The sequence below is a fragment of the Caretta caretta genome, chromosome 1 (assembly GCF_965140235.1).
Source record: "Caretta caretta isolate rCarCar2 chromosome 1, rCarCar1.hap1, whole genome shotgun sequence".
NCBI lineage: Eukaryota > Metazoa > Chordata > Testudines > Cheloniidae > Caretta > Caretta caretta.
Genome location: NC_134206.1, coordinates 81,419,255 through 81,445,639, shown reverse-complemented (window position 1 = coordinate 81,445,639; position 26,385 = coordinate 81,419,255). Strand labels below are relative to the sequence as shown.

Here is a 26,385-nt window from a genome sequence, read left to right as displayed (position 1 = left end):
GCAGGTATTTTGCCATCAAGGTCTATTTTAAAATGTTAAGCTAATTCCCTTTTCCATCTCCGTCCTCATCTGTTCTCTGCATTTTGAATGTCACTGGGTCCTAGTCCCCTATCATGGAAAAGATAATGCCATCACCCTCATACGTCAGTCAGGACTTAGAGTAGCTCCAAACAGCAGATTTCTTCTCCTGACAAGAGCTCAATAAAATCTGTAAATTGAAAGATGATAAAGCAAAGTTATAGTTCCTGGCTCCAAAAGTAAAATGCAGTGGATTAAAAAATGAACCTCATTAGGGCAATGCTGTTTCCCAGGAATCTTGATAAGTGATTCACCAGCAGTCCGAAAGATGCCATTTTATCTCCAAATGAAAGGTCATCCCACATTTGCCATCTCCAGCCCTATTACACAAAATTACATGTAAGATTCAGGTGAACAAAGCAAACAGTGTTAGGAGCCCAGAATTCTCAGAGCATTCTGCCTGTTTGACACCCTCGCTAACTTTTGGGGCTGCCACTTAGATACATTAAGGTGTGAAGTAACTCGAATCAGTCATAGAAAACAACTTTTTATCAGCAAATGGTATTTCTCTTGGTTAGGACAATTCACACAGACCACCCAGCTGTTCTGTGAATTCCTGCTGTAACTTTAGCTTGTTTTTTCTATTGGTATTCTTTATCAGCAGTGTATACTGACATTCTGTATTTATTTCTGTATTATTCCTTAAGTGTATTGACAACGCTTGTTCAGTTTGGCAGTAGTTGTGCTTTATCTATCATGTTTCTCTACAACCTACTATGAGTGGTTTTCCTTCTCTGCCTCTCAGTTGTATAGTTAACTAATATGTTAATATAATTTTAAGGCAGGGAAACTGGAAAGAGATGGGTTAGTCCCGAGATTTGCACCTAAAAGTCAGTAACTTTTATTCACGTCCCTGACTCTCTTCTTTATGTGGTGTTTTAGAAGAATCTATACTAAGTGGCTTGACCTGAAAAGAAGGCAGTTGAAAATTGTGTTTATTCCTAACCATGAGAATTGCATTTATTTTAGTCTTTTGTGTCTACCTGGAATATTTCTATAATACAACCCTCTCTTTCAACAGCTCTGGTTAGCCCTAGCATCCCTGTGTGTGCTTGATCAGGACCATGTAGATAGACTGTCTTCTGGAAGATGGATGGGAAAGGATGGACAGCAAAAACAGATGGTAAGACTTTGAATTCAAGAATTTTTTTTCTCTTTTAAACTTGGATTGTATTGAATTTACTTTTCAAACAAGCAGTAACAATGACAAAGATTACAGTAGCACATGATATGTAGAACAAACATTCTCAGATTTCCTCAAGAGGTTATACTAGCCAGACAATGCTCAGAAAAAGGAAAATCCAACCCAAGGATATATCCAGTAAAAAGGAACATATAATATGGCAGCCAATATGTAAGATCAAATAGCAAAAGTTGAAAAACAAATACATTCTTTAAATAGATCAGAAATAGAAAAGCCTTCAAGAGAACTGGTGGTTCGATTGGCCCACCAATGATTAAAGGGAGCAATTAAGGAGGATAAGGACATTGCTAAAACATTAAAAGATTTTTTTGCACCAGTCTTCACTGGCGAGGATGTTGGTGAAGACACCTACCCTTGACCTACTCTTTGCTGGTAATAATCACGACGTATTGTTAGAGCTGAGTGAATGATATTTCAGTTTGCTGGTTTGAGCCACATCTGAACTTCTTCAAATGTTTGGCCAATCAAAAAAGTGGGGAAAATGTCCATTTCAGGTTGAACAGAATGTTTTGTTCAACCTGAAACATTTTTGTTTCTGTGCATTTTTAAGGGCCAGAGTCACAAAAGAGAAGGAGGGAGAAGTGATGGTGTTCCCCCTTATAACTTTTAGCTCAGTGTATTCTGTGGGGGTCTCTCTTAGTATCTTCTGTTGAAGCTGTTCCACTTTGTATAAATAATTAAATAGATAATGGAGCAGGAATTGAATTTGGGTCTCCCCACTCCCAGATTAGTGCCCTAACCACTGGGGAATAGGGTAATCTAAGGTGGGTTTCTTTCTGTCCTGTTAAAGCTGTTCCACTTTGTATAAAATATCTGAATAGTTACTGGGAGTCAGAGAGAGTGTGAGAATGACCCTATAGCCTGGTGATTAGGGCACTCACGTGGGAGGTGGGAGGCCCAAGTTCAAGTCCTTGTTCTAATGACTATTTAAGTATATTATACAAAATGGAACAGCTTCAGCAGGAGGGATTAACTGGTCGTCACTTAAGGTTATTTGTAAGGTTAAATGTTAATGTGGACACCGCACAAACATTTTGTTCAAGGACACAAAAAGGATTGCTTTCTGCCTTCCCAGAACCTGACTGCAGTTGTCTCTTCACCCCTGTTTTCCCCCAAGGGGAAGTTAACTGGATTACAGTGCAGGCTATTTGCATTGTTCAATGGAGACAGACAACAGGGCGTGGGGAGCCAGAGCTGGAATCCATCTAGCAGCTAGGAAGTAGGGGAAGTCAGAAGAGTAGGCTTGTGAGCTAGGCAGATGAAGAACTAGTGCAGCAGTCAGGGAGAAGAGCTGCTGAAGCCTGTTTCAAGTTCCCCACTCCCTTGCATACCTAGCTGGAAGGAGGATGTGTTTGTGTTGCAGTAGAGATGGAAGTGGATAGTGTGTTATAGCTGTAGAATAAATTAATGTTACAGTGGAATTTAGGGTTTGTTGCCATGGAATTTGTTCACACTGTACTGTGGAATAACCTCCGCCTTGATTATTTATCTTGACAGAAAAGACAACATATCATATCAGGGGAGTTAAAGGTAGATATCTTGCCATTTTGATGGATCTTTGAGGGTTCCCCCTCATCAGTTTCCATAATTTTTTTCTATCAAGTGTAGCATGCTCCCAAAATTTGAGTAACATGTCAGTTAGCACAGCAAGACTTTTGTCTCACTTTTTTAAAACAGATTCCCAGACATTTTAGTGATGAATATGAGCTAATTTTCATAAAACAAAGCAAATCTGGGTTTAGAGGCATTATTGTACATTTGTTTCTTACATTTCTGCCAGACATAACTGTTCTTAGATATTGATCATTTCAAAGCTGACAATTTATAGTCTAAAACAAGTTCAAATTGTCCTGTTTTAATTTTCCTTTTTTGGGAAGCCCACAGGGAGAGGGGAGTTGAGGGAAGCAGATTTAATGTATAGGGAATTATTCCACTATTTTTCTTCTTTATTCAGCCAATGTGCGATAACCATGATGATGGTGAAACCGCTGCAATCATTTTATGTAATGTCTGTGGGAATTTGTGTACAGACTGCGACAGATTCCTTCATCTCCATCGGCGAACGAAAACTCATCAGAGACAGGTAGAGTAAATAAAACTCACCAAGTAGTGTGCATTTCAGTAGCTTTTCTTGGGTGCGGGGATTGTTCCATTGATAAATTAGATTAGAAAACCGTTAGTGGCAGTGAGCAATAGATCTGCAAACTGTTCTCTGTGCTTTCTGAAAGGAATAGATAACTTTGCATTTAATTTCGCATTTGATTCTACTTGATTTTCTTGTCCTTAAAGAATGTTCTTATGAATAGGACTGTAATGTCAGCCCCTAATCCCTCAACCCTGGCTCATAATCCCCATCTGTTTCCTTCTTTCCTATTCTAACATCATTGAATTCAGACTTCCTTAACTAAAAATCCATCCATTACTCCCTCAGAAATGTTATCTTTACTTCTCCTTTCACATGGTGTCCATATCTATGAACACAATTAATCGTTTTCCCTCTTTGACACCCTCTTTAAGCCCTTTCTGCTCCTCAATTCTTTCCCTCTCAATTTAGGGCCTTACATACTTTTCATGAGTTTGTTATAGCTCCCTTTTTTCCCCCATTCCTCATTTCCATGCCCCTTGCCCTATTTCCTTTTTTCCTTTACCCCAGTTACTCACTCAAAGGCTACTCACCTGTTCACCACAAATCTCTCCATCCCATCCTGATTTGTGAACACCATTTCCTCTGCCCTCATCCCCTTCTTTCAAGCACCTTTTCTTCAGATGCAAGTGTGCTGTAATATTCATACTGCTTCACCGACAACCTTAAAAAAAAATTTTTCTCATTGTATCCCCTGATCTTCGGCATATCTGTCTGACTTATCTTGCCTGGCCAGTTCACGTTTCACATGGCCAAAATATTGTTCCTTCTTTTTCTTTCTGTTCCCTCCCTTTGATCTCCTTTTTCCACTGCTGTTGACATCACCTTCTTCCTGTTTTTCAGGCTTGCAATGTTGATGTCACCTTTGATTCCTTTTCCTTCTCTCCACATACCTATGGTGTCAATAAATCATGTCATATCTATCTTCATTTCAAAAATTAACCCTACTTTCTGTACCCATGTCAGCTCCTTCCATGGCAACTAATCACTACCTCCTGTCTTCCTTGATGCCATATTGCTTCTCTTCCAATTCGTCCAAAATGCCTGCCAGTCAGACCACGTTACATCTAAATTCATGTTTAAATTTCTAATTCTCATCTTCAAATCCCTGAAGAACTGCACTCTGGCCTCTACATTGTGGATCTAAGATCTTTCGTGTTCCACCTCTCTCCCTTCTCTCTGTTTATATTGGCAGCTCAACACCTCATTTTTCATTCACCCACTGCTGTCTTTCATGCCTTCTGCATGAAAGAAACAACCTCCCAGTCATTTTCACCATCTTCTGCATATCCTTCTCCAAGACATATTCCAGCATTTTCAGAATTTGGTTCCTAAACTCTTGTTTTGGCACTAATAAAAGTGTCCTGATCTTTAGAGTCCCACTGAAGTATAATGGAAGTAGAGTTGCTCACTTTAATTTATTTACTTAACTATGGATTTAAGAACCTAATTTTGGACCACCTGGATTTGGAAATTTTGGCTTTTTTTTCCATGAGCCCCCACAACTGGAAAACTAAAATATTTTTAAATCAGTGCCTACGGTTTACTTTTGTTCTAGACTGGAGACTCTTAAGGCAGGGATTATTTTGAAATATTTACTTTATATCACTCTCATAGTCAGTTTTAACAAATAATAATTTGTCATGGTCAATTTTAGTAGGTTACAGATGGTCATGGTGAATAGGGCAAACATGGGAATACTTTTTTTAACAAAAAGGCAAAAGTTAAAAAAAATTCTGTACTCAAAAATAACATTTTTCTACTTCTGTTGCAAACAGGAACAATATGTATTCTGTGATAGCGAGAGATCTTATATATACACACAGGAAGCCTCTCTCACTTTCATTACAATAGTATATGTAAAATCAATTCAAGCAGAGCCTTCCTAACCAGGAAAGGCAGAAAACCAGAAGACTGCATGAAGTCCTTTTGGGATCTTGCTATCTAACTGTAATTTACCTGGGAAGTGTTTAGTTACTACAGTGGTGGACATTATAAGAAACCTTAAGACAGAACAGTTTTCAACATATTTTTTGCCATACTAGAGCCTACCTTTTATAAACCTACGCTGATTTTTTTAGATGTAAACAATTTTACTTTACACAAGAGGTTGTAGGGTAACTTAAGTCCTCCTGAAGTTTAAAGCTTTCACTGAGAGTCTTCACATCATTCTGGTTCTTAGCATAGCTGCATTGCTTTTCAGTATTCTTGTTTTCTTTGTTGACTCTTTGGCTAATCCAGCTTTTACCCTTCAGAGTGTGTTCCAAATCATCATATCATCCCACTCTTTGCATGCATACAAATTACAGAATGTATAAAAGTCGTATTTTTAAAACTTGCAATACAGACTCCATAACACCATGAGTATTGCAACAAAAAATGTAAACTTACAGGTGATACCAAAACTAAAGTTTCTTATAATTGGTTACTGACTCAGCTTTTTGTAAGAGTACTATTTAATACCCATATGGTTAAACTGATAGGTATTCAAAGAAGAGGAAGAAGCTATCAAAGTTGATCTTCATGAAGGCTGTGGTAGGACCAAACTTTTCTGGCTCATGGCACTAGCAGACTCTAAAACTATGAAGGCTATGGTGGAGTTTAGAGAACAGACAGGTAAAAATCAGATATTTCTTGTTCCTTACTCATCCTGATTACTTTTTTTTAAGCTTCTCCAAAAGATCAGTTTCTAGAAATGTGACTCTCTGAATCTTTACATTAATGCTTTATTATTTGTATTATTTAACAGAAAACACTGAATCCTGGCAAATTACTTATTGCCTTGGCGGTAGCATGATGGTGCTGCTTTGCAACACCAAGTGGATGCTTGAGTTCAGAAATGTTGTAAGCTCTTTAGGGCTATGTTTTTGTTCTGTTTATGTACAGTGCCTGACACAATGGGATCAAGATTAGGGCTCCTAGGTGCTACAGTAAAGTAAACAATAATAATAATAACTGGATATTTAGCTCTTTGAAATGCTAGAAGTTTTTAAATGTGGCATTCTTGAGTTGATACTACCGCTCTTTATCCACTCGTGCAACTCCCACTTCCATCAAAGGGAGTACTACAAATTGAGAGCAGTAGCCCGTAAATAATTGTCACCTGTACTTACATTTGAATGATTTATAAAATGCTTTTATTTTCTTTTGAGGAAGGTGGGCACACCATATAGAAAAGAACCTAATCTATCAAGAACAAAATTGAACTGGGTAATTAGAAAAAATTATATAAATAATAGTTTCAATACCCTTGAACGATGTAAATGCCAATTTCTCCAAAAACAAACTTTTTCCATTGCCCTAAAATATAAACACTTCTAAAGTATCTTTAGACATAGTATTGTGATGACTACTACTAGAAAGAAAAGACCACAACAATGTTTAGCTATGGACAGTGTCCAGCTTGGCATTTGGATAGTCATTACATTCCAAGTATTGTGTTACATCTACAGAGCATTTGGGTGGTAAAAATACAGCCATCCCATAGCCCTTAATTACAGCCCTTTTCACAGTGATCAGAATGTTCAGATATGTTGGCCTCTGTGCAACACTATAATAATAAGAGAAGCCAACTGTGTGTCTGCCTGCTTCCAAATACTCCTCTTATGGTCACAAATTAATAGGAAAGATGCTCTATTACAGGGGTAGGCAACCTATGGCATGTGTGCCAAAGGTGGCACGCGAGCTGATTTTTCAGTTTCACTCACACTGCCCGGGTCCTGGCCACTGGTCCGGGGGGCTCTGCATTTTAATTTAATTTTAAATGAAGCTTTTTAAACATTTTAAAAACCTTATTTATTTTACATTCAACAATAGTTTAGTTATATATTAAAGACTTATAGAAAGAGACCTTCTAAAAATGTTAAAATGTATTACTGGCATGCAAAAACTTAAATTAGAGTGAATCAATGAAGACTTCTGAAAGGTTGCCGACCCCTGGTCTATTATCTTACCCTTGAGTGATACGCTGAACAGCTCAATTTTAACTTTGATAGCATGAGGTTGGAGCGGGGGCTCCCAAGAATTAGAAGTACTTTATCTTTCATTAGATTTAGTAAAACAAAGAAAAAAATATATATCATGTTTTTCCATTTCCCCCATCCCTCCTTAAGGAATGCTGCTCCTTTCATTATGTTTGGTGATCTTTAGAGATGAAACTGATATTGCTTGTAAAATGTAGTTCCCAATATCCTAGTTTAAGCTTTGGGAATGCAAATATTTATAAATTAAGCAGAACTTGGAAGATTTCCTGCTTTCTTTTTCATGTAATTGACGTGACAAATACTTGACAAACTCCCCTTGTGAAGGGGAAATATCTTGATATGCATTTCATAAGAATACAAAACATCTAGTAATGTAAGAAAGAAAATAAATGAGTTGAAATTCCAAATAAGAGTGAATTAAACTAGGATTAATAATTTTTGTAATCAAGGCAGTTCTAGCTAGGCATGAGATGAAGTAAATAAAATGTTCACATGAGGTAATTTTTAAAAAAAACAAAGCTTTCCTCTCTCCACTTTGGCTGTAATTTGTCTTAAATTGTAAAGTCGTCAAGACAAGAAACCATCTTTTTTACATGTATATAAGGTGGCTGGTACACTTTTTTTAGCTATTATCACATAAATAACAATATTAATGTATTTCTGTAAGCTTTTTCTGCCAAAAATTTGCAGTATTTTTCATATCCTTGTGTTGTGTTTAGTGGTCTTTAGAGATGTGATTCTGTGGTTACTGGCGAAAATCCCATGAGCATAGAGTTCTGCTAGCCCATGCATGAAGCAATTTAGTCTAGATTCATTTAATTTCCTTAGTATTTACTTTTTTCCTGCTTTTTTCATGAGATAGTTAAGGCTATTATTAGTGTGTTGGTTGATAAACACTTCATTTTGGTAAATTCTGATTTTTTTGTTTGTTTTGTGGGTGTAGGTAAACCAACCACCAGCAGCTCTGAAGCATGTCGTTTCTGTGGTTGTAGGAGTGGAACAGAGTTATCAGCAGTAGGCAGTGTCTGTTCTGATGCAGATTGCCAGGTATCTATACATACCTCACTTTATCTCATGAAGATGAAATATTAATATATAGTTGAGTCTACAACCAGCCATACAAGATAAAAGCTAAATTTTAGGTCCTGTCATCCAAATAATTTTGAATTGTGAATAATACTTACTCTCCCTGCCAATTTGTGTGGTCTTCTTCTGTTCCCATTTTTCTTATTTTTTTAAATGTTTCTTCTCACCTCTGTTACTGTGAACGGGAAAGTGACTGATTACACAGGGTAAGCCATGAATCTAACCATATAAAAACTGCTAACAAATGCACAAAATATGTACACCGGAAGAACAGAGAAAAACAGTTTCAGGTTCTGTAATGCGTCTGATCAAAAATATTTTTTCTTAAAATAAAGTTTCATTAGGGTTCTGCTATTTAGGTGTCACATAGCAAAAGCAAATTAAAACATCTGTTTCACTTCAAAGTCCTAGAACTCAAGATGTATTCCTAACTATACTGATGTCTGTATTATACTTAGACAATTACTGTCACTGCTCCCTAACCTGAGTTTTCATTGCAAGTAGTAAGACTACTTCAAGAAGCAACAGAATAAATATATTACAGTGTACAAAATGGTTCTTTGATTAGAAAAAATGTTAATTTAAGAATTCCTTTTTAATAGGAGTATGCTAAGATAGCTTGTAGCAAGACTCATCCTTGTGGTCATCCATGTGGAGGTGTTAAGAATGAAGAGCACTGTTTGCCGTGCCTGCATGGTTGTGATAAGAACGCCACAACTCTTAAACAAGATGCTGATGACATGTGCATGATTTGTTTTACTGAAGCACTTTCAGCAGCACCAGCTATCCAGGTTTGCCTTTGCTATTTAATAAATGAATTCTATACAACTTTGTTAAATTTTTAAGAGTTTACAATTTCTTTTGAAGGGATGCATTTTTAAAGGTTTCAGAGTACGTACTGTCAGTGAGCAGAGGATCACATTGTGTGTCTAGCACTACTGCTCTCTCTACTGTTTGAGAATGCAGATAGGATCATTCGATGTGTACATTTCCTCTATTTTGAGCATTGTGTTTGTAACTGAAAATCCACCTCACATAGAAGTATTTTTAAGAGTTTTAAATCACCACCCTTTTCTTCCTTATGTACCACTCTTTGTATGCAAGGGACAGATCATATTAAAATTGTTCCCATTTCTTATACATGTAACTTGTAGCATATTCAAAAAAAGGGCATATGCATAGATCTTGTAGATAGTGTACATTTATGTCTCAAGATTTTACTGTAGTTAGTATGCTAACTTGGTCACTTTGGATGATTTCATATGTCCAGTGGTTAGTGTTATGCAAATTTTGTTTTGTAACTGATTTTAAAGGCCATTAATATTCTTTCTTTTCATGGGTGGAAAGGCTTTTCTGATGTTAAGATTTTAAATTAATAAATGAATTTGCAATTTGACACCTCTGTTAGTTAAAATCAAAAACTCAAATATAATGGTGTCTCATTACAGTAGCTATTGAAACTTTTGAATTTACAGTACAGTTGTTACTCATACATCTTTCTTTTTTCTTAAAGTTGGACTGCAGTCATGTATTCCACTTGCAGTGCTGTCGTCGAGTACTAGAAAACAGGTGGCTTGGGCCCAGGATAACTTTTGGGTTTATGTCTTGTCCTATTTGCAAGGTAAGGATGATGTGCTTACTATATGTAGCACAGAGTATCTACAAGTGCTTACTTTAATGTTACTTATGATGGACATTAGATATTGCTTATTTTCATTCCCAGAGCTTGTCTATGCAGAGACTTAGTATGCAGCAGGCGGTAAATCTACAATGCACTAGCTTGCCACACGCTAAGTGACGGTGTAAATCCTACTGCTGTACACCTCAAGTCCTGTAGTGTGCTTTGACATACTTCCATTTCAAACAGCTGTATGCCAAAGCACACTATGGAATTTTTAGTACACGGCAGCAGGGCCCACATGACCAGTTTTAGTGCACAGCAGGCTAGTGAGCTGTTTGCTCACATCCTAGTTAGCCGTGCACTAAGCACCTGTGTAGACAAGCCCTCAGTTCTTCTTTGAGTGCTTGTCCCTCTCTGTACTGCCCTTTAGGTTACATGCACCCAGGAGCAGAGATTTTTCCCTAGCAGTGTCCCTCAGGTATGTGCCCCACATCTCCTTATACTCCGCATCAAAGGAATAAATAGGGCATATTGGACCATCACCAGTTTAATTCACTCTTACTGTTCATGGTCTAGGACAGAGCTTCAGTATTTGTTCTAACTTCTTCAGCTTCTCTGTAAAAAGTTGAAATATATTATAGTTTTTAGGGGTTTGGTTCCTTAATTCTTGGAATCCTCCATCTAGGATGGGCAGAGATTTCTCAACTCTCCCCTCTTTCCCCCTCCCAATCCTAGTTCTCCAGCGGTTGAGGGAGAGTATACCAAGGATTCCCAGCCTTTAAAAGCTGCATCAAGTGCCACAAACCCTTCTAGGGCACAGTTTCCTCAGGAATCTATGCTGTCATTAGAGTGTATGAATTGAGAGCAAGCAGGCTGTCCTGTGAGCAATTCCAGTCAATCCAGGTGTTATCAGACAACATGATGGCAGTCTGTTCCATCAGCAAGCAGGAAGGAGCACACTCCTCACAGCTTTGCGTGGAGGCCATCACCCTCTGGAACTGGTGCATTTCCATGCAGATTACTCTGACTGCAGTCCATTTGCCAGGAATCCAAAACACCCTGGTGGACTCCCTAAGCAGACATTTCTCCACTCAACATGAGTCAGAACTGCACCAGTTCCAGAGGATGATGACCTCCATACAAAGCTGTGTGGGGTGTGCTCCTCTCATACAGTGGCCGGGAGTCCTGAGTTTTACCTCCCCCCCCCCCCCCCATTCCCTTATTTCCATTGGTATTGAGGAAAATCAGACCAGACATGGCGCAAACCATTCCTATAGCACCTGCCAGGTCTGGTACCCCATTCTATTACAATTGTCTATATCTGTTACTCTGATGTGACACCTCTTAACGCTGGCTGAGGGAAGGACTTAACACTCCAACCCAGCCATATTTCACGATAGGGCTTGCTATTTAGGTGGATGTCAGAATTAGAATAGTTCTGCTCAACTGAAGTCCAGGCCATCCTGAACAGTTGTAGAAAGGATTCTACTGGGAAATGGTATGAGACTAAGTGGAACAGGTTTATGTTTTGTTGCAAAGAAAAAGGAATTTCCCCTTTATGAGCAAAGATTCCGGATGTGCTGGACGTAGCTCTTTACCTTAAAATCCACACAACTATCTCTTACTTCTCTCAGGATACACCTGCCAGTCACCAGCAAATTTCATCTGCCAGATACCTACTCTGTATTGTCTTACCCAGTCGTATCCTGTTTCCTAAAGGGTCTGATTAGAGTGTTCCCTCCAGTGGCAAAACCTGTACGAGCCTGAGACTTGAACCTGGTTTTATCAATGCTAACAAACTCACTGTTTGAGTGTACGGCAGGCTGCTCTCTTCTATGTCTCTGTGAAAGTAGCGTTCTTGACTGCTATCATGTTGGCCAAAAGGGTTAGAGAGCTAGGGACGCTCAAGGCTGATCATCCTTACACAGTTTTCCACAAGAAAGAGGTATACATGAGACTGCATCCAAAACTTGTCTTGAAGTTGGTGTCTGACTTTATCAACCAAAGTATCCCTAATCCTCACTCTAGCATGGAAGAAATGTGGCACTCACTGGACATATGTAGGGCTCTTACTTTTTATCTAGAGGACAAAATCATTTAAAAAGTTTCCGAGACTCTTTATATCATTTGCAGAACAAATGAACAAGAGGCCATTCTCTTCCCCTCTTCTTTCCCCTCCCCCCGAGGCTGTCCAAATGAATCTCTGGGTGCATCCTTCTCTGCTATGAACTGAACATTGTTCCTCTTGAAGGAAGTGTGAGATCACACAAAATGAGAGCTCAGACAACAGTGGCAGCTTTCCTTACAGATGTCCCACTTCTGACATCTGCAAAGCAGCAACTTGGAGCTCTGTACACGCTATGGCTAGACACTGCACGGGTGTAAGCAGCTGCTTCTGATGCCTCTTTGGGCAGGGCATTTCTGCAATCGTTGTGTCACAGGACTCCAGACACCCACCTCCTCAATAGAGGTATTGCTTCTGAATCATCTGAAGTGCATTACACATAGGGACAATGATTCGAAGAAGAAGGATGCATTACTCACTTTCTAGTAACTTGACTCCTTTTAGGGGCGTTGTCCCTGTGTGTAGTGCTCCTTACCCTCTGTCTGATTTCCCCCTACTGGGAATTGGCAGCAGAGAAGAAATTAAAATGGTGGTGGTCCAGCAGTCCCTTTATCCACTCAGTGCAGAGTATGAGAACGAGGAGAGCAGGGGCACATGTGTAGACCAGACAGACATTGCTCAGGGAAAATCTCTGCTCTGCCGGGAGCACATGCACAACTGGAGATCCCCTGCACTACACATCTCAAGGAACTCAAGTTACTACAAGATGAATAACCCAGCCTTTCCAACATAGCTGAAAGGAAAAAACTGTAAATTGTGGGTATGGGAGGGTCCTTTTTTAAAATTTCCTTGCATAATATGCCTACAAACATGGTTTCTCATAAAAAGTGAAAATAATGTAGAATTGTAGTCCTTTTTAATTATTTTTATATACTTAGATGTTTGTATAATATACTTCTATATACTTAAAATTTGTAATAATTCAAGAGTTGGATTCAATGTAGCACTGCAAAATAAGTGAAGACTTTAAGTCTCTACACTCCGTGCTTCCCTCAGTTTAGCCTAAATTATCTCAAACAGCAGGACTGGGGTAGCTCCACCATTAGCAAGATGCCTTTTTAACCTGTCTTTCAATACCACATGTGCATAGGACTCAGTCATCTTTATGAAGCTGCCAAAAGCTCCCTTTACATTCTCTACTAAAAGAGGGAGATTGCCATCACTGCCAGAAAAGAGGGCATATTAGAATATAAGTACGTTGAATTGATCGGCCTTTAGCAACTCCACCGTGCTGGACTTCTATATTGGCAGTCATGATAGGAGCTTGTGACGGGGTGATCTTCCAGTGGCATGGATCCAATATAGGGGCTCTTATGTCATACACCCTCCTTGTTGCTGATGAAGAAGGGAAAAGGGAGCATGGATAGAGAAATGGTGTATGACTGGGGTACTCCTATGCTGCGCTGATCCTCTGCTGTGTTTTTTAGTCCCCTGTGGCTGCTACAGCCCAACGTAAGCTAGACCAGCCCTCAAGCTTACGGATCTGAGTTTCAAAAATTTGAGCGTAAAAGGGTATTCCTGTTTACCATGAGTGCATTAGCTGAAAAGAATAAGCATCTAGTGTAGGCATCCCTCCTTGAAATATATATTCCGTATTCTTTTCTATGATTGATCAGCATCCAGCACAATGGAGCCTTTTGGCACTATCACGATATAAATAAATACTTCTGTTATAATGAAAGTATTAGTGTTCCAAGTTTCTTATCAATTGTTCTTTATTTTAGAACAAAATTAATCATACAGTATTAAAGGACTTGCTTGATCCAATCAAAGAACTCTATGACGACGTGAGGAGGAAAGCTCTAATGAGGTTGGAGTATGAAGGATTGCACAAGAGTGAGGCCATCACAACACCTGGCGTTAGATTTTATAATGACCCAGCTAGCTATGCAATGAACAGATATGCTTATTATGTTTGCTACAAATGCAAAAAGGTATGACCGCTAGCACTTTCTCAGATGAAATTGATGTAATGTTGCCAAAAAGTCACTTCTTTGTGTATGGTGTATGAAAATTGGAAAAGCTGCACTGCACTGTAAAATCCAAAAAGCACTAAAAAAGAACATAGAAAAAGACACACCGCTGGCCCTGTGAAACCGACAGTAGAGAGAGAGAGTGGTTCAGAAATCAGACACCTTATATGAACAGAGGATGGTGCCATCTCAAAAAAATGTGGACATCCTATTTTGTTAGAAAACTCCTCTGGCCATCCACCCTGTTCCGTTCTGTTCCCATCTCCCACAGTTAGTCAATGCTCACTCCCCTATTGCGACTCTCAACCAATTTAGCTTTTGGCTCCCCTCCCAATAAAGGTATTTTCTTCTTCTGCCTCTCCCCCTCCCTCCATCACTTCTGCTCCCATTACACATCATGCTTTCTTTCCAACATGCTGTACACGCTCATATTTCATTCTGAACTCTCTCCCACACATGCATCCCCTCTGTATTGACTCCACTTCAGTATTTTAGTATTCACCCCCGATCTGTCATTTAGTTAACCTCAGGCTACCGACACCTGTGATTTTATTTAATTCCTGAACCCTCCCTCACTCAAATGCCTAACGTTTAACACCTGAGCACACCCTTTAGAAGTCTCCTCTCTCTGGTCTGCAGGGTTGGGGTTCCAAAAGGGTTTTCCTTCCTGGATAGTGGCCTGGAGACTCCTTTCCTTATCTCTTTCCAGATTTTTTTTTGGGGGGGGGGAAACTGGGGGGAAATATCATCCCCCTAGGCAGGAAGAGGGTGCATTTCAGGCAGTGCAGAGATAGCAGGAAGCAGCTGCTGTGTTAAGAGCCCTATAATTCTGTATATCCAGTAGCTCTGATTAGCTGTCTTTCCCCTGGAGGTTGGGAAATGGGGAAAGGGCAGCTAATAAGATGGGGTTTCCACCCACGAATCCATAGCAGTGTCTGAAAACGCTTAAGTATATGAGGAAATTCCACAGAGTAGGCAGCCCTACTTAGTGTGTGTTTTATGGCTGCCCAGTGTGCCTTGTGCCATAAAACCAAAAACTCAGAGCAGCAAAATGCCTTGGCCACCAGGACCCAGAGCATGGGAAGGAAGGAGCAGTTCATTCCCTACTCCTCACTTCTGCTGCCTTTGCCCACTCTGCTGCTCTCCACCCAATTGGAGAGCAGTTTCTCTGCTACCTTGCCCATTTAGGACTTGGCTCAAGGCAGAGGGAGTGGCACTTCAAGCCAGCTTCACAACCCGTTGGGGCAGGATTTTCCCCTCCCCTGAATCGGAGTACTGTGCTGGCAGGTGGAAAAGTAGAAGGGAGGGAGAAGCTTCCCTTCAGCTTCAGCATCACTTCAGCAGCACCAACCCTGCCCCCACCTTCTTGATATGCACTCATAGATGGCCAAAAAATCATCCCATGATCCAAACCGTGCAGTCTTTTGCACATATTAAAGACATGTATATGGCATATGTTGGATTGCTGGATAATTTTGGGCCATTTTGACGGTCATGGGGGGAAAAGATTATTTTTTAAAGGTTTAAACGTATAGAACATCATAAAGAGATTGTACTAACAGCCTTTATCATCTTCTCCATGCGTATGAATTTGGTAACAGGAATATAAACTGTTTGTCCCCAATCTCTTCAGTTTTAATCTTCAGTCATTTGTGTCCCCCATTTAGGCATACTTTGGTGGTGAAGCTCGTTGTGATGCTGAGGCTGGACAAGGAGATGATTATGATCCAAGAGAGCTTATTTGTGGTGCATGCTCTGATGTTTCAAGGGCACAGGTAAGCAGACTAGTTTTGAACTTGTTTTCTTTTAAAGATTTTTAAATACAGTTATCTGAGCTATACAGCAATTAGATTTATTTGTAGTAAAATATACATATTTGTTCAATTTTTGACAGATGTTTCAAATGTGTAAATATGTTGCTTAAATGTTACAGTTTGGTTTCTAATGTTAACAGCACTTTTTTGTTTTCTTTCTATGCAGATGTGTCCCAAACATGGTACAGATTTCTTAGAGTACAAATGTCGGTACTGCTGCTCAGTAGCTGTGTTTTTCTGCTTTGGGACAACGCATTTTTGCAATGCTTGCCACGATGATTTCCAAAGAATGACAAGCATCACTAAGGAAGAACTTCCACATTGTCCTGCAGGTAATGTTTTTTACAGAACAGTTTTAGCAATCTAAATGACCAGAAAATTATTTAGTCAGACAGTTATTCTATTACAATTGAGCTTGCTAATTTTTAGAAATATAGCAAAATTAATCATGTGACGTCTTAAGTTCAGCATTTTAGATAATCTTCAAGGGATGGATTATTTTGTTCTGTGATTCATTTCTTTCTGGAAATATTGGTTTCCAAAATGGGCAATGCTATTATCACAGTAAAAACAATACATCATTAGATACTTTGAAACTTCCTGTCTTCAGCAAATTGCCTCCACACACTACTGGAGTTGCATGCTACCACGTGGACCAAAGAGATAAAATAAACAAACTTCCAAACATGAAATGGTGTAGCCAGACCTGAATACTTATCCTGCAACTATAAAGGAAAGCACTTTGAACTGTGCTAATCCCTTAGTTCCTGGCATCATTGTGTGCCACTGATCCGATGGTCTCACCAGAATTGTGAATTTTAATATTATGTTTCATGTGCTCCTTATAGCTTTCACATATTGTTTTAATGTAGTGTTAGAAGATTACTTAGATAATTTGAGGAGAAAAGGCAATATATACTTTTACTACATTGCTTAATGTTTCACTTATACACCAGAGAAGTAATTGTTGGCCTAACTCCTGAATTGTTCTTCAGGTGAAATTTCGTTTAACAAGTATATGTTATTCAGATGTAAAGGTTCTTGTTTCATATTGGGCTGAAACTTTTTTCACTGTATTGAAGATCCATTTAAAGAAATTTTAATTTTCTTTCAATAAAATTTTGACTGTAAATTTTCCGTAATTAATTTGGTTTAATATGACTAGATAGTAGTCTAATAGTCTGGGGTTTTTCTTCAAATTTGTGTTTAATCCTTTACCTGAAGTTGTAAATCTTGTAGAAGCCAACAGTTCTGGCCCTTTTTGTTAGGCTTAGTCAAACTGCTCACAATTACTCACTTTTCATCCTGTAAAAGTTCTAATTTTTAAATGCCTGATAGAAGCTGGTCATGTGAAAGTGGCCCGTTACTACTTTTTCCTATACCCACTGCATTTTTCCCAAATCTTTTTTATTGGTGTCCTGTAAATTCAAACAAACTGATTTCTCTATTTAATACTGTGTTTTTCAATACTTGTACAGTTTTATTTAAATAAGATTTGGAAGTTTTGAAAATGACTTTTTCCCTTTACACTGATTGCAGGTCCCAAAGGCAAACAACTTGAAGGAACAGAGTGTCCACTTCATGTTGTTCATCCACCCACTGGTGAGGAATTTGCTCTGGGATGTGGGGTTTGCAGAAATGCTCACACTTTTTAGACTAGAATTTTTTTTACCAGAGCAAAACAGTTGTCCTCATCCCACAAGTGTCCTAAACAGAATATAAAGTCCAGTCAGGATGAGGATGGGACCATTTCATAACCCAGGTAAAAGGAACAATTTACAGTGCAAGAAGGATGCCAAATACCATGTACCATGCTGTGAGAAATTGACATTTTTTGAACCAAGACATCAAAAATTGTGAGATGTTTGCATGTGGCCATTACAGTCATTGGCTATGAAGCATTGGACATTTACAAATAAATAATTGCTATTAAAGGATCTCTGTGTCTGTGGACTATGAATGATGCTGGTTTTCAGATGAAGAAAGAAAAAACGGATTATTGTATACTGACTTTTTGTAATCCTGTACAATTGTAACTGCATCATGGGTGGGGGAGGGAAAGAGGAATATTCTCGTTTATTTCCTAGACTGTTAAAAAAAAATTGTGTTAGGAAGGCATAAATGTAACAAGTATCACGCTGTATATAAAGAATATCAATGTTTGTCCTGTATAAGAATTACTGAATTACAACAGCAGTTTCATTTAAACTTCTGGGTTATGTTTGAGCCTGAAATTTTAATGAAGTGCAATACTGAGTGTGCCTCATATCTTGCAGCTGTAAACATAATGGAATGTACATGTCAATAAAACCACTGTACATTTTTATACAGTGAAAGTCTAAGGAATGTGTAAGACTTTATTTTAGAATGGCTCAAAACCAAATCATTTCATTTCACAAATAAAATGTATTTGTTTTTTAAAGAAGAAAATTCAAAACCAGCTAGTAAACTGTTGGTCACTACTTATTAGATAGAAAAAGTTTGCTTGAACATCCTTTAAGAAAAGTGGGTAATCTTATTAGACTTCACATGAAGTATTATATTTGAATTGATGAACAGGTCGATAAGCAGTTCCTGAAGGCTTCATGGTAATATCCTGGAAGACTAATTTTTAATTGGTGAGTATTTTCTTTTAATTTTAAAGCTCTGCAGATACCCTTTTCTAGTATGTATGGACTCAAGCCATGAGTCCAAATAAGTTTGGTCAGTGCTGTCCATTGGGGCTGTACATGCATCCTCTCAGTTTCCCTACCTGTGGGCAGATAAGGGAATGCCGCACCAACTGCACCTGTTCCTTCTTAGTGCCTGTGGAAGTGTCTCACAATTCAGCAGTGTCCACAGCAACTTATTTTTAAAATGTTAGAAAATTAGAAAATTAATAATTCTCATAGTGGTTGCGGGCGGGAGAGTAGTTGTCCTTTTGGCAGTTTTTAGATAGATTTTGACCTGTCAGATGACTGATTAGCACAAGGACTGCTTTCCCACTGTATGGCTGAGGTAAAATCTTTAGGGTTAAAATTCTGCCCATGTGACAGACTGAGGCGCAGTGTGGAGGGTCACACAAAGTAACTTTTCTGCCTTGGGAAAGGCCATATCTCCAGCATATTCCCAACCTGCTGATCCTTCTTCAGACAGACCTGATGTGATACCGACAGCCGCCTGACTATTTTCACCAACTGAACAATGCATGAATTTGGCTTCAGGCTTTGAGCAAGAGGATCTTCCCTCGTGATCCAGAACCTGGTCCAAATGTGCAGCGCTGACCTATACTACAGAGGTGCCTACCATCTCAGGGCAGTTGGCCTCTGCTCTAATGGGCCAGTGAAATCTGGTTGGTTTCAACAGGTAGATGAGGAAAAGCAGTTGGGACCACCTTCTCAGGTGTTTCAAGCACCAAAGCTGGGACCAGCACCAAGAGTCAAGTGCTGATCCACCTTTCTCAGCATGATACCCCGCCACATCAGACTATCCCACATTGCTAACGTTGGCTCAAGTCCCCTAGATGCCAGGAACTCTGCAGCCCTTTTTGACCTCCTCATGTTCTCAAGCTTTCAGAAATGTATTACAAACAATGAATAGAAAAGCTGTTGTAAAAAATAATTGGATCTTTTCAAAATTTAGACTGCTAATCACATAGACCTGTTTTACTAACATACTTGTTAACTCTCATCACAGACTGTGTTTTAACAGCAATGTGAAGGACCACATGAGTGGGCAAAATAAAGTATGATGATCGATTTAGGCCCACGGTATGGTGGTTATCAACATTTTTAAAGAAGCAGCACAGCTTTATTGTAGATCTTGACTGGCAAAGCACAGACATAATTAAGGAGAGGAACAAGTAAGTCCTTTGGAAATAGATTGTTTTAATATCACTCCCAATAAAAAAGAGGAAACTTCATCTGTAAATTGAGGTAGCTTTATTATGGCGGTTTCTAACTGTCACCTAATCTACACTGATGAATACTTGCTACATGTTGCATTTTCTAGTACATAATGTCTTTGCTTTCTGTGTTCAGTAAAATCTAAATAACTGCAGGTAAAGCTAAATTATTAATAATTTCTAGATTTTTTGTAGGTGATACTATGCATTTTAAATGTCTTTTTAGCTTTGCTTGCTAAATGCATTCAGATCATAAAAGCCCCTTAAATCTAATAATCTTCAGGTACTAGACAAGTTGATTGACAAATAACAGATGGAGTCACTTCAATGCTCATTTGCTAATCCTATCTTGAAAACACTGTGTGAAAGTATTGGTTCAGTAATGACTCAGGTAAGAGTGTCACTTACTAAATGATGTACCTGCATTTATCAAGTGCTTTCCACCTGCGGGTCTCCAAAACACTTTAAAAATATTAATGAATTAAATTTCACACTACTCCTGTCCTGAGGTACATGAATTTTACTTTTCCTCATATTATAAATGAGGAAACTGAGGGACCAAAGCCTAAGTGAGTTGCTTGAAGTCTCTCAGTCTGTGAAAAAGATGGGAAGAGAACCTAGGTCTTCTGACTCACAATCCTGTGCTTTACCATGGGCAGAAAGTCCCCATTGTGCTCTAAACAGTAGCACCCTGGGGTTTCCCTGGAGATCACACATCCTGGTTCTGATCAGACTACCTTGTTTAGTTTTGAGTTCCGATAAAATCACAATCTGAAGTGGTCAGGCTGTGCGCAATTGGTCTTGTGGCTGAATCTAAAACAAGCAAACCAGTGTATTCCAGTGTCTGAAATCTGGGGAAAAGACTGAAAAGATACAACATGAAGTAGGGAGACACAGCTCCCTGATGTACCTGAAGCCCTTGAGCAGATCAACAGAGAGCATCACTCTAAGGCACAGAAACAGTAGAAACAACAGTTTGGAGGAAGTTGAGCAATGGCCATGGTGTTGACACAGTGATCATGGCATCAAGAATCAAGCAGCACAGACCCAGTGCAAAAGGAAGTGGGAGAGAAGGCAGAGATCCTTGAAGAATTTAGACAACATGGGAGAACTGGGAAAAGGAAGAGAAGAAGGAATGGATGACTGGCAATGAACAGCAATTTATTTGTATATAACTTTTAACATTCAATCTTAGATAAAAAATCATGGATACACTAAGACAAAAAATAAGCAACAACATTCTGCAAAGCCCTCTACAAATTTCTTTACTTCACCATACAGTATTAAGCAAGATTAGATTGGTGTATGTTTCTTCCAGTAATGAGCATTAGAAATAGACTTAGGTTTAATTCTGTTTGCCGATGGAAGAGAATAGTCAATAGATCAATGGATAAGAATTCACTGTCAAAAAGCATATTTTGTTGTTTTTTACTGCTGGTGGCTGTAACTACTTCAGTTACAATTGGATCCTATGAAACTGCCAGACAATAAAGCAGGTGAGTTATATGCACTCTAATCACTGTTTACTTTTTTGACCCTTCTATTTATGCTTGCTGCTTGGCATAATGTATGCTGCCCAGCCTAAAATGAGTAGAGACTTACAAAATACAGTGTATAGCTGAATCATTTGTTTTATGTGCTTTTTTCACTGAACCGCTACTTCATCAAAATTTTCATAATGGTCATTTATGTATTTAGAAAGCTCCACTAGAATCCTCCTCCTCTGCAGGGGATTTGCTAGCAAAAATGGCAACAAAAAATAAGTCCAATAATCAGTCCAGGGTCATTGTAACTAAGGCTTGGTCTACACTACAGAGTTAAGTCGACGTAAGGAAGTTTATGTTGACCTTATTATGTCAGTGTACAGCCTTGCTTCCACCAATGTAAGTGATTGAAAATCTATTGCCGGAGGATTTTTTTTCCTCTCAATCCTACTTATAAAACAAGTGCAACAGCAGTGAATACAGAGTGCCTGCCAGGGCACGAACAGAGGTGGTGCAGCAGCATGTGAAGTGATGCACTCCACACACAGATCCGTGACATGGCCCCATGGAACAAACTGATAACAGTCATTGTTAGTGGGGTATGGTTGGGAGGCTGCTTACACTGCAAAAAAACAACCTGCCAAACTGGCTAAAGGAAGAAATGTCATCCTAGGCTGCTAGCAAGGGTAAAACACAGTTAACTGTGGTAACAAGTGTTATTAATAAAGCTGGCCAGGAAACAGAATTTCTGTCCCATGAAAAATTTGGAGTTTGCAAAATTTATCCCATGCTTTATCAAGACAAAAATCAAAAACTTGTGGAACTGAACGTCTGTAATACCAGGTCCACATATTTAGCCAAGTGGAAGCGTATTTTCTGCTGGTGCGCCCCGAGCAATACTGCCCCCCTGCAGGCGTCAGTACCTGCCATCTTGGACTACCTCTTGTCCTTGAAACAGCAGGGCCTGGCAGTTTCATCCATCAAAGTACACCTGGGCGACAATGGGTGCTTGGTCTTCTCCAATCCCATGGTCAGCAGGTTCTTTGAGGGATTGGAACACCTGTACCCGCAAATTCGGCATCTAGCCCCTATGTGGGTCCTCAACCTGGTCTATCCAGACTCATGGGTGCCCCGTTGGAGCTAATGGCCACCTGCTCGCTCCTGTACCTTTCCTGAAAGACAGCCTTCCTTGTAGCTATCACCTCAGTGAGGCGTGTCCGAGCTTAGAGCCTTCACGTCGGAACCACCGTCTACGGTGTTCCATAAGGACAAGGTACAGCTGCCACCACACCCTGCCTTCCTTCCTAAGGTGGTGTCTGCCTTCCATGTCAACCAAGACATCTTCCTCCGTCTTCTATCCGAAGCCGCATGCTTCTTGACAGGACCAACAGCTGCACTCCCTAGACATTCGTAGGGCCCTCGCCTTTTACATTGAACAAACAAAACCTTTTAGGAAGACAACCCAGCTGTTCATAGCTGTGGCAGACCAGATGAAGGGCCTTCCGGTCTCCTCCCAGCGCATCTCATCCTGGATCACATCATGCATCCGTGCGTGCTCTGACTTGACTGGTGTCCCAACTACACACCTTACTGCCCACTCCACTCGGGCTCAAGCTTCGTCTTCCGCTTTCCTGGCTCATATACCCATACAGGAGATATGTAGAGCAGCAACTTGGTCATCAGCGCATACCTTTGCTACCCACTATGCGATTGGATTGTCTAGCAGTCAAGGGATGATGCGGCATTTGGCTCAGCAGTTCTGCACGCCGTGACATCTTACTCCGACCCCACCACCTAGGTAAGGCTTGGGAGTCACCTAATTGGAATCGATATGAGCAAGCACTTGAAGAAGAAAAGACCGTTACTCACCTTTGTAACTTGTTCTTCGAGATGTGTTGCTCATATCCATTTCAAACCCGCCCCCCTTCCCTTCTGTTGGAGTAACAAACAAGAAGGAACTGAGGGGGCGCTGGGTCGGCTGGGGCATCCCAGGCTACCATCTGCCTGGCTGCCCACACTTTTCCACCCTTTTCTCATTCCTTCTACTAGCTTTCTCTCAGTGAGTCAACACAGTGGTCTGGCCTATACTGCCAACCTGCTGATGCCAATTAACCCTTCTGTTCTCGTGGCTCCCTTAAATGTAAACTAATCCAGTCCTTCATTATACCATTGCTTTTTGTGTTCTTACTGATTCCTCTGGAGCATCCTGAAATATAGCCCCTGGTGCCAGTAGTCCTTTTCTTTTTAGCCTACCCTAGGTCATTGTGGTCTAAATTTGTCAACCTGCTGGTTGCTTTTCTTATCGATGTAGCAGAGCAACCTTCTTAGTCATTACTGCCACCCTCCCTTCCCCCCTAACCCATGCACTGTGCAACCTTGCTCCCGAGGAGTCATCTGGCTCCAACAGCTGGTTGTCCAACTGCCCCCTGTAGCTCATGTCTCTCCCCCTTCCCTACACTGCTGCTTGCCTGCCTGCCATGCATCTCCATCAGTCCAATTGGCCTCGGCCACAGGTCAGGTGGGAATCCAAACCCTGCGCACAGAGCCTCCTCCGGTGGGCCGCCCTTGGCAGGGGCCCGTACAACCCACCCCAAAGGCCAGCCCTGAACAGACGGATGTGAGACTGCACGGTCTGAAGGACACTCGGGCCACCTTCCACTCCCTGGGGATGCATACACCTCAGTCAGCAAGGAAGGAATGCTAGCCGCCCCACACCACCAAGGCCTTGGCAGGGATGTACGAGGAGAAAGGACAGTGGGTTCAGTCACCCCTGCCCTTCCTCCTCCCATTCACCTGCGCAACCTGGCCCGGTGAAACACCACGGAGGCCAGAAGTGGGTGTTTTGAGGGTATGCTCAAGAGCGATGCCCCAGTCACCTCCCCGGATCTGCCTCATCTTTACCTGAACCATCTCCATCCCTACCTTTTCGGCCTGGTCAAGTCACCTCGGTCCATTGGGTGCTAGAGATTGTGTCGCTGGGCTACACCCTTCAGTTTTCGGCCATCCTACCCTCTCATCCTCCTTTCCCCATCCCTCTTAAGGGACCCTTCTCATGAACAATTCCTCATTCCAGAGGTGGACAGCCTCCTACAACTGGAGGCGGTGGAGTAGGTCCCTCAGGAAATAAGGGGGAAAGGTTTCTACTTCCCGCTATTTCCTGATCCCAAAAGCAAAAGAGGGCCTACACTCCATTCTGGACCTGCGATGGCTCAACAAGTACCTCAAGAAGTTAAAGTTTTGCATGGTATCCCTGGCCTCCATTATCCCCTTCCTGGATCCGGGAGACTGGTACACCGCTCTCGACTTGAAAGATGCTTATTTCCATATCTCTATCTGCCAAGGACACAGACAGTTCCTCCGTTTTATGGCGGGACAGTGCCATTTCCAGTTCACGGTTCTTCCCTTTGGCCTCTCCTTTGTCACGTGGGTATTTACAAAATGTCTGACTCCAGTAGTCACTTACCTGAGGTGTTGCGGAATCCAGGTTTATCCTTATCTCGACAATTGGCTCATCCAAGGCAGCCTCGATCTGGTGCAGTCCACATGCCGCAACCTGGCCCTGCTAGTGAAAAAAAGAGTTCATCAGGGCGGTTTTCGATTCCACGTGGGCCAGGGCATTCCTTCCGGAGACCTATTTCCGAGCCATGTTGGACGTAATCTCCCGTGTGAGGGGCCACCTGCTCACCACTGCCTGCACTTGCCTAAGGCTGCTAGGCCACATGGCTGCCTGTACTTATATGGTCTGTCATGCCCGGCTTCACTTCCGGCCACTGTAGTCATTGTTGGCATCAGTCTACAATCCCCAACAGGCATGACCTGGACCTGGTAGTCAAGGTGCCGGACCACATCTGATCATTGCTGGTGGTGGCTGGACCCCGCATCGGTGTTGCAGGGAGTCCCCTTCGCAGCCCCGGCCCTATCACTAACTCTGGTGTCCGATGTCTTGGACCTGGGCTGGGGAGCCCACCTGGGTGATCTCAGTACACAGGACTGCTGGTTGGGGGGCAATTAGCCCCTCCACATAAATGTCAGGGAACTCAGGGCGGTTCGCCTGGCCTGCCAGGCTTTTCAGTCCCAGTTACAAGGCAAAGTGGTTCAAGTCCTGACGGACAACACCACCATGATGTTTTATATTAACAAGTCAAGGTGGAGCCAGGTCATCAGCCCTCTTCCAGGAAGCCCTCTGGGACTTTTTTGTGCAGCACGCCATTCATATCATGGCAGCGCATCTCCCCAGAACCAGGAATGTGTTGGCAAATCACCTCAGCAGAACCTTCTCATATTTCCAAGAGTGGTCCCTCCACTCTGCTGTGGTCAATCAGAACTTCCAAAAGTGGGGGTCTCCCCAGGTGGACTTGTTCATGACTCGTCAGAAAGAGGACGTGTCACCAGTTCTGATCCTTTAGGGGGGTTGACGGGGCTCCTTTTCAGGCGCCTTCCTACTTCCATGGTTGGGGGCTCTGATTTACGCTTTCCCACTGGTGCTGTTGCTTCACAGAGTCCTCATGAAGATCAAGCAAGACCATGCCAAGGTTATCCTGATAGTTCTGACTTGGCCTCACCAATACTGGTTCGACCTGATGGACCTCTCAGTGACAACCCCGCTGCAGCTGCCCCTCTGGCTGGATCTCCTGTCACAGAATCATGGCAGGCTCCTGCACCCAAATCTGGCAGCACAGCACCTCACAGCTTGGTTGCTGCATGGTTAACTGCCGAAGAGCAGGAGTGCTTGGCCCAAGTCCAGCAGGTCCTACTGGGCAGTAGAAAGCCCTCCACTGGCCAAATGAAAACGATTCATGTGCTAGGCCTCAGCGCAAAGGGTTAGGCCTGAGCAGGCCTTTCTGCAGTTGATCCTGGACTACCTTATGAATCTCAAGCTCCAGAGTTTGTCCCTTTGATCAATTAAAGTCCACTTGGCCGCTTTATCAGCCTTCCATCCTCCATTCCAGGGCAGGTCAGTCTTCACTCATAACATGACGGTCCGGTTCTTA

General features: G+C 41.2%; 1 protein-coding gene and 1 long non-coding RNA gene across 16 annotated transcripts in view; one reads left to right on the top strand and one right to left on the bottom strand.

The window, feature by feature from the left end:
* MYCBP2 (MYC binding protein 2) overlaps positions 1-18,369 on the top strand; it is a 420,373-nt gene extending 402,004 nt beyond the window's left edge. For all 15 annotated transcript variants that reach the window (XM_048852688.2, XM_048852718.2, XM_075129126.1 and 12 more), the window contains 10 exons: positions 1,100-1,201; positions 3,237-3,365; positions 5,909-6,041; positions 8,352-8,455; positions 9,097-9,285; positions 10,008-10,115; positions 13,965-14,174; positions 15,881-15,988; positions 16,194-16,359; positions 17,567-18,369. In XM_048852688.2, coding sequence (XP_048708645.1) covers positions 1,100-1,201; positions 3,237-3,365; positions 5,909-6,041; positions 8,352-8,455; positions 9,097-9,285; positions 10,008-10,115; positions 13,965-14,174; positions 15,881-15,988; positions 16,194-16,359; positions 17,567-17,682 — 1,365 coding nt within the window. In that variant the 3' untranslated portion in view covers positions 17,683-18,369. The remainder of the gene's footprint in view (positions 1-1,099; positions 1,202-3,236; positions 3,366-5,908; positions 6,042-8,351; positions 8,456-9,096; positions 9,286-10,007; positions 10,116-13,964; positions 14,175-15,880; positions 15,989-16,193; positions 16,360-17,566) is intronic.
* The window catches only part of LOC142072444 (uncharacterized), a 37,945-nt gene continuing 14,958 nt past the window's right edge, over positions 3,399-26,385 (bottom strand). Inside the window, exons 2-4 of the long non-coding RNA XR_012668787.1 lie at positions 8,593-8,669; positions 3,959-4,089; positions 3,399-3,503 (exon numbers count right to left, since the gene is read on the bottom strand). This is a non-coding gene — a long non-coding RNA (uncharacterized LOC142072444). The remainder of the gene's footprint in view (positions 3,504-3,958; positions 4,090-8,592; positions 8,670-26,385) is intronic.